The sequence below is a fragment of the Temnothorax longispinosus genome, unplaced genomic scaffold (genome assembly GCF_030848805.1).
Source record: "Temnothorax longispinosus isolate EJ_2023e unplaced genomic scaffold, Tlon_JGU_v1 HiC_scaffold_442, whole genome shotgun sequence".
Classification (NCBI taxonomy): domain Eukaryota; kingdom Metazoa; phylum Arthropoda; class Insecta; order Hymenoptera; family Formicidae; genus Temnothorax; species Temnothorax longispinosus.
The window spans coordinates 1-9,044 of NW_027270278.1; the positions used below are offsets into that span (position 1 = coordinate 1).

The following is a 9,044-nucleotide window of genomic DNA, read 5'->3' on the forward strand; positions in this document are numbered from 1 at the left end:
GTATGTCTCTCGACATAGTGGACATTTCTCATCTTCCAATTGTTTTTGGCAATCATCGCAAATACATAAATGTCCACATGGAATAAATATATATTCTGCAGTGGCGTTTAAGCATGTGCAGCACATACCACTGGTGCGCGACTTTGATGAATTTGTACCTGTCAGAGCAGCAACAGGGAGAAAAGGTAGATCGGTTTGTTCGCTATCGCTTAAGCCAATAGCGCCAAAATCGTCTTCTGGTGTACGAAAAATATTTTCGAAATCTGTAAAGTATACAGATAAAGTTTAATCAATAATAATATATATTAATCGCACGAATAGAAATACGTATAGAATGTATATACCAACCTTCATTATGCGTCTCATTCTGGTCGGATTCACTCGTATAAACCACTTCCGTTTGTTCTTGTTCATTTTCTTGTTCAGTGCTTGTATGCCCTGGAATAATGACAATACTTATCAACATAATATTCGCATTAATAAATATAATCTATCATAAAAGAATGGTCGCGCGTTTTGCAAAACAACTGCTGAGCTGTCAACCTACCAACATTCTATATATCGATTGTTGGTTTTAAAGTAAGAACCAATCACATTCAAATGCTACTGCGGGTTTGTTCTACGCGCCTATTGTTTTATTCCAGATGTCACGTTACATTAAAAACAGACAAAACAATTGCCACCACTAAAAGTCGATTAATACTGTCATATTAATAAAATAATATTCATAAAATCAATTATATCTTTATATATATTTTGTTAATTGCTTAGAGTTTAGACAATTCATACATTAGCCGATAAGTTAATATATGCCGCAATGATCCATTTGCGTTACATTTTAATTATTTCTTAGATTAATCGTTTATATTTTTAAAATTAATTCAATTAAAATTCTCTATAACGTGATAAAATCCCGAAAAAAATAACGTACGTACATTACATGTACAACATGCAAGTTGGGAAAATATATAAATGTACTAATATATATGTATCAATATTATTACGGCAAATTAATTACCAGTTTTAATTCTGCAATGAATAAATATAACACAAATATTAGTAGTGAGAAATAACACATGTTTTACCTGCAGTTACTACAATCCCTGGTAGCCTTGCGAATCTACCGCGTCGTCCGCGACGGTTAGGAGGCCTACCACGACTCCTTCTACTTCTAATTGTAAAGGCAAGTTCGTCATCCGTAAGTGTGTGTAGACTTTCTGATGAAGCTATTAAAACAACATGAATACACATTAACGCATAAAACCCATATATAATCGTAAATAATACTTCTGTACGTGTGCGTGCGTGCGTGCGTGCGTGCGTGCGTGCGTGCGTGCGTGTGTGTGTGTGTGTGTGTGTGTGTGTGTGTGTGTGTGTGTGTATGCGTGCGTTCGTGCGTGCGTGCGTGCGTGCCTGCGTGCATTTAAGTTGTTAGGGCGCAAATACATTTCTGATCTTCCAATTGTTCCTGGCAATCCGAAGACTTATATAGATAGACCTTGCCATAAAAGGCATAGTGGAAACGTACACGGTGCAGACATAGCCTTTCTAGATGCTTTCTGGTAGATCTGTCGTTTTTTCTGATGACGCTCAGAAGAAAGAGACGGATCTACTAAAAAGCACCTGGAAAGGCTATATGTCTACTCCGGGTAAGTTGCCACTATGCCTCTTAATTATGGCAGGGGCCGGTCTATCTATATAAGGGGCGGTCGTTCCAACCTATTGGTAAGCTAACTAATAGTTAAATCATATGTCTATCTTCGTCTAATGTAAAGGATAAACAAAGACATACATATGATTTAACTATTAAGTAGTTTACCAACAGGTTGGAACAACCAGCTCTAAGTCAATGTGGGCCAATCATGCAAATACATTTGTGACTACATAAAATATATATGTATTGTTTCAGCAGTGGCGTTTAAAAATTTGCGGTACGTTACCTCTGGTGCGCGAGTTTGATGCAATTGTATCTGTCACAAGAGAAAAAGGTCGAACGGTCTGTTCGCTATCGCTATCGCTTGGGCTAATAGCGCCAATATCGTCATTAGGTGTATGAAAAATATTTTCAAGATCTGTAAAAAATATAATATGCAATAAAAGAATGCTTTTATTCCAGACGTCATGTTACGTTTAAAAAAAGAACAATCGCCACCACTAAAAGTCGATCAATTATGCTGTTTTATTAATCAAATAAGGGAAAGTCCGGTAGTATCGGTCAACGAGCAGTATCGCGGTCACTTAGATGTGGTAGCGTTTCTATAATACTTATAAAAACGCTATAACATCTAACAATAAGTGACCGCGATACTGCTCGCTGACCGATACTACCGGACTTTCTCTTAATATTCGTAAAATCAATATGTTCTCATGCTGACTTGTTAATTGCTTAGACAATTTATATTAGCTGATAACCCAGGTAGGAGAATAACGTCTAAAGACGTCTTAATGACGTCATTAAGACGTCATTAAGACGTTATTTAACGTTATTCTCCTACCAGGGAAGTTAATAAGCCGTAATGATCAGTTCGCGTTACATTTTTTAAAATTATTTTTTAGAGATTTATCGTTTATATTAAAAAAAAAAAAAAAAAAAACTATTTAATTAAACTTGTCTATAATGTGAGAAAATCCCGAAAGAGAAATAACGTACATATAACATTCAGGTTGCTAAAATATATAAATGTATTAATATATATGTATCAATATCATCACGGCAAACTGTTTCAACATTTCTTTCAATTTATTACACATGGTGCTATATCTTTGTAACTTTTATTCTACGAAAAATTAGCAATTAATTCTGCACTGAATAAATATAACACAAATGTATCAGTAGTGAGAAATAACATATTTTACCTGCGGTTTCATGAACCCGTGGTAGTCTCGCGAATCTACCGCGACGTCCGCGACGGTTAGGAGGTCTGCCACGACTCCTTCTAGTTCTATTTGTAGAGGCAAGTTCGTCATCCGTAAGTGTGGGTAGACATTCTGATGAAACTGTCAAAACAACATGAATACACATTAATGTATAAAACCCATATATATAGTCGTAAGTAATATCTCTGAGAGAGAGAGAGAGAGAGAGAGAGAGAGAGTGTGTGTGTGTGTGTGTGTGTGTGTGTGTGTGTGTGTGTGTGTGTGTGTGTGTGTGTACGTGCATGCGTGCGTGCGTGCGACGATGAGCGTTTAGGAAATAAGTTTCAATCGGCTATAAAAAGAAACATTAGTTAAAAATTTCTGATTACAAATTAAAAATGCTTTAATACACATTTAATTCTTCTACGTAATCGTCGTCGATCTCGATATATTTAATGCATTATAGTACTAGCTTGTTTGGCAGCGTCAAACAATTCTGCCGCCAGTAAATTGAACAAAACAGCAACTGTTTAAAAAATATTGAAATATTGAAATAGTTTGAAAACAACCTAGATTTTAGGGCTTACGTTTAGAAAACCGTCTCTTCCTAAAATAAGCCACGGAATATTTCCACAAATATTCTAACTAAACACCCTGTGTGCATATTTATAGTCTATAAGATACAAATTATTATCTTACATGTCTGTAGATTGCGACCACGTCTGCGAGGTCTCCCGCGACTACGTGGAGGTAAGTCGTTTGATCTTATAATATTCTCCAATATTGGTTCTGAATTGGACTCAGTATTGGACTCTGATTCGGCGATAATTGTTGCTATATTAATTAAATAGAAAAGATTGGTAGAAAATAAAAGATCTTTTTTTATGTTTTAAAATATAAATATACAGGGTTTCTATAAAGTTCGTTGCCATCCTTATATTTTGGAAAAGGTTCAAAATTATGAAAAACCGCAAAATACGTGTTCGATCATTTTGAGGAGCTACTCTTTTAAGGAAGATGGAGAGGTTGTCCCCAGGGAATCTTAACTTAAAATTTTAAACCCTTCTATATTGTAATATATTATTTGAAAGAACATAAAAAAGAAAATTTCTGAAGATTGGTTTTTTCGAACTTTGACCCTAAGTAACTCCCGAACGGATCAACGTATCGATCTCTAGTTTGTGCCTACAAATTATCCTACCTCTCTGCAGATTGCAACCGCGTCTGCGAAGACGTAGTCTCCCGCGACTACGTTGAGGTGAGTTCTCGTTCGTTCTTATATTGCCCATCAATAGTGATTCTGAATCCGGCTCCGATTCGTTGATAATCGGTGCTGCTGAAATTGAATAGAAAGATTAATAAAAACTGAGACATTAGATGATATACACATTAATAAGAAAAAAAGAACTCAATAAGGAATAAATAAAATTAAATTAGATTATACGCGCATGCAGGGCTTTGTAAAAATATTTATACTATATATAAAGATACAAATTATCCTACCTCTCTGCAGATTGCAACCGCGTCTGCGAAGACGTAGTCTCCCGCGACTACGTTGAGGTGAGTCCTCGTTCGTCCTTATATTGTCCATCAATAGTGGTTCTGAATCCGGCTCCGATTCGTCGATAATCGGTGCTGCTGAAATTGAATAGAAAGATTAATAGAAACTGAGACATTAGATGATATACACATTAATAAGAAAGAAAGAACTCAATAAGAAATAAATAAAATTAAATTAGATTACACGCACATGCAGGGCTTTGCAAAAATATTTTTTTAATGTTAAAACAACGATGGAACATAATTGCCTTTATAACACGTCAGAAATAGAACGGAAGTGTAAACTGCACTTTAGAAGGAAGATTGATAGGTAAAAATGGTAATTTTAAAATATTATATACCTGTATGCGTGTCTAACAGATTGCTATCTATTGTTTCTTGATATCCTAGGGTGTCGTCTAGACTGTCTGGAGCTTGCAAATCTGCAATAAAAATATATTTCTTTTCCCTTTTCTACAAAATATATGTTACGAAACACATATTAGGTATATAGCATAAATTTTAAGACAAACCAAAGCTCTCCTCGGGCATTTGCGATACGTTGCTAAGTGTTTGCAGAAATTCTCTCAGCGAAAGCCTGCAGTAATAAAAAATATAAACATATAAAAAAGTTACGGTAATGTAATATATTACTACACGTACTATAAAAAAAAATAATATAGCACAATTCTAAAAGTATGGATGTGTAAAAAAATATAAACACGCACACGCACACGCACACGCATACGCACACGCACGCACACGCACACGCACGCGCACGCACGCACACGCACACTCACACGCACGCACACGCAAACGCAAACGCACACGCACGCACGCACACGCACACACTGGGAAACTGACGGATTCTGTCGCGATAGAAGTTTCTCGGTTTGAAGGCAATAAAGTCATTAATGAATTTTTGAATGTCGGACATATCTTGGAAGTGTTGTCCAGCCAACGAATGTTACATCGACCTGAACAGGTGGTAATCAAAAGGGGCCAAGTCTGGTGCATGACAACGTTCGGCCACACGTTGCTTGCTCCGACTCAGAGGGCCATTTCAAACTTGAGCTGGGACGTCCTATCTCACGTGGCTTATTCACCATACTTGGTCCCTTCCGATTACCATCTGTTCACGTCGATGCAACATTCGTCGGCTGGACAATAGTTCCAAGATATGTCTTGACATCCAAATATTCATCAATAACTTCATTGCCTTCAAACGCATACACTTATATCGCGTCGGAATCCACCAGTTTCCCGAAAGTTGGAAAAAAATCATTGCAAATAACGGCAGTTATTTCGATGATTAAATTGTAATTTATATTTTTTTAAAAAAAGCTCAAATATTGCAAAAAAATACTAAAAATTATACATACTCGTAATATATATCTTTATCATAAAATTGTCTTTAAAGTAGATATTAATTACCTTCCTGAGCTCAAAGAGGCTTGTGCTTCCGCAATACGCTTGTCGCGCCGTACATTATGTCGGACGCGTACTCTCTTTACGCTACGTCCCTCCGCTAATCTCCCAATATTTATCTCTTGATCGAGAAGCAATTCGCCTAAATCATCTGTAAAAAGTGAAAAGATTATATTGCAGGAACACTTTTATACAATGTGCAGAACATTTACAAGTTGTTGCGATAGTAAGCAGTACATACGAACAAAATGCCAAATATTAGGATGTATTCCACCAAATCTATGAAAAAGTACGTAATGGAAACTTTCCACGAAGTTGTTTGTTCGTATAGGCGTACCAAAAACGGAAACTTTTTCTTTCAAAGGAAGCCAAACACGCCTTAAATAAACAGTAAACTGCAATACAGCAGGATACTCTGTCGATATCAGATCAGCCTCTTCTTGTATTATTCGCAATCCTTCCTCAAATGCATTGACCGGTGCCAATGGCAAGGCCATGGTAAAACCAAGAACCTTTCTAGGGGCTACCATTAGACCCAATGCTTTCCAACGTCTTAATACGGCCTGCATAAAATATAATATTAAATATAATATTAAATCATACTTAATAAGCAGATGAGTTATACGTAACAAAAAAAAGATTTATAAAAATTACAAAAATATTCGTTTTTGTCGTTTGCATACGTACCTGATTAAAATGAAACCAACAACCAGTTATACGTGCTTCTGGAAAAGTCTCTCTTGCAACTGTCATTGCCGCACGTTCGTAATCACTCATAACTGACTGCACTCCTTGCAGTGCATCCGGACGCAGTTCCTTTACCCTTCGCCAAATCGCATTATACACATCGACGGTGCGCTTCTGACACAATATAAAAAGGACCGGTATACCCTAGTGGATAAAAGGAAAAAAATACATATAGCATAAAAACGTCTAATCAACATTTATAAGATCAAAAGCTATTAAATTAATCTAACACACATGCACGCACGCACGCGCACGCACACGCACACACACACACATACACACGCCCGCACGCACAACATACCGTGTCCATATATCGAATATGAATGGTATATAATTGCGCGAAGGATGGCACTCTGGGAACGACCTGTTCAAAAGGATAAATTTCTTCAAGTAATGTTTATAAGGATATTAAGGATAGATATTTAGGATTAACTATTATTAATATAAGGATAGGTATATATTTTGAAACTTTTTTGCTCACAATCTTTGTTCTTGTAGCTTTCATTTAAATCTTGAATGTTGCTTACCGAAAATGTACCGTCCATGAATATTTCTGTGGATGTTGCTAGCGCGTTTAGTAGGGTATCAGTTGTAAATAGCACTGCTCTATAGCCATTATCCGATAGTACTATGCCTTTATAAATGTGTTCGGCGGGCTGATAATTCATCAATGCTACTTCAAGACGGACAATAGTCTGTGGTATCTCCGGTCTGTGACGTACTTGTTCTCTGTACAGAAAACTTCTCATAGTACGGTAAGTTAGATTTTTCGCAGCCACTGGATTTCTGTAAGAAGCATTGTAAACAAAATTATCTAACAACAAGTTAAAAGGTTTGACATTTTTAATCTAATAATGTGAATATTATTAAAATTGCTTAATATTTGTTTGTTTTCTTTTCAAATTCTTTTATTTGACTGATTAATTAGAACGGGAAAGATAAAGATATATTTATTTAGATTAATTAAACATTTTAAAGCTATTATATAATTATTTAAAATTTTATATGTGCAGCTCCTATTATACGTATAGTACGTGTCAATACAAATAATTAAAATACATTTTTACAAAGTCTGCGCTTATTTATTCCCATTGGGAAATTAAAATCTATAATACACGTAAAAAAAACGTGTATTATATATATATTTTATTTTCCCAATAGCCCCCAACGGGAATAAGCAAACGCAGGCAAAAAATGTGTACCAAACAAACGAAATATACACAGAAAAACATTGAGAACACGTCGTATTCTCACATAACGACTTTGTTTATCGAGACTTATCTTAAGATCGCTTTCTTCGTGCTCTTTCAAACTTTCAGACGATAACTATATAACTGTCTCTCGGACAATATTGTAATTAAATAATATAGAATATAAATTTTGTAACATGAAAAACAAGTAATCGAATTACTTTCTACATAAATCTTACCGTTAACAACTATTTTTACATATTTTACACATTTATCTTGTATAAATCAAAAATATTTTAATACTTTAACTTACCGTCGGCATACCATGTCGAATATATCTTTTGGTTTCATTATTGTCTCTCGGCAAATTCGCAGCATTTCCTGCTTCATTTCCACCTCTTGTAACGTTGTCTCGTTCGGTGGATGATTGTGCGACGTTTTTAATGTGTACGTCTCGTCCTGATTTCGTTTCAATACCCCGTAGCAATCTAGACTTCGCCGCGATGAACATCGATAGATGCCATTGCATCGTTTATCGCTATGATAAACATGTCCATCGTATACGTATATGAACGTACCATCATGTTTACCCGGTACTTCCTCCATTGTAGCACGTGTATTATTATGAGAGATACTACAACGAGCTAAAATAAGCGATATCTATAATCACTAATGTATATAGTTACGTTACGAGAAAAATTTTTTCTCTGCCGTTAATAAATGAAACAAAATTATAATTAAAAGAAGAAATATATATCTTACAATAAGCCCTTTGCTATATGTCTGCGAACATTCGCGAAGACTTCTTCCTATATAATGGCCTTCAAGCAGTGCTGCTCCAAAAACGGCCGGCATTCAGCACAAAACAAGTCCAAACACATCCACGACTTAGACGACAATCGCAAGATTCGCAAGTACCGAACTGCCGAATCGCGAGTATCGCCTTGGTATAATAATTTTGCTAGAAAGGATAACGAGAGTCGTAATGTGATCAGGCATCTATTGGCTGTCATTTCAATTGTTTCAGTGCACGCCGAGCACACGACTATAGAAACCCTAGAATTAGAATCTGGCCATAAAGCAAATTTGTTAAAATCCTACGAGTGGAGGATATATAAAAAAATTTAGCTATGGTTCCCGCTTTGTCTTCGGTTTCTTTATTACGCACGTAAAGAATCCTAAATAATAGAGAAGCGACATTGAAGGAAACCGTCTAATTGACATGTGCAATTGTACATAATATTATAATATTATAATATTAGCCCAGTCAAATTAAATTATTTT

At 35.7% G+C, this 9,044-nt stretch overlaps 1 protein-coding gene across 1 annotated transcript; it reads right to left on the reverse strand.

Annotated features, from left to right (window-relative positions):
* Positions 1–3: 3 nt before the first annotated feature.
* Positions 4–8,721, reverse strand: LOC139824569 (uncharacterized; the record flags this gene model as incomplete). Its single annotated transcript, XM_071797106.1, has 17 exons — positions 8,523–8,721; positions 8,074–8,404; positions 7,098–7,356; positions 6,872–6,934; positions 6,511–6,714; positions 6,065–6,386; positions 5,830–5,974; positions 4,929–4,993; positions 4,758–4,838; positions 4,360–4,494; positions 4,058–4,192; positions 3,556–3,690; positions 2,857–2,997; positions 1,941–2,072; positions 1,086–1,226; positions 349–438; positions 4–263 (listed from the first exon to the last, which is right to left on the reverse strand). Coding segments are annotated over exons 2-17 (2,601 nt in total), but the record flags the coding sequence as incomplete, so codon positions are not given.
* Positions 8,722–9,044: the final 323 nt, after the last annotated feature.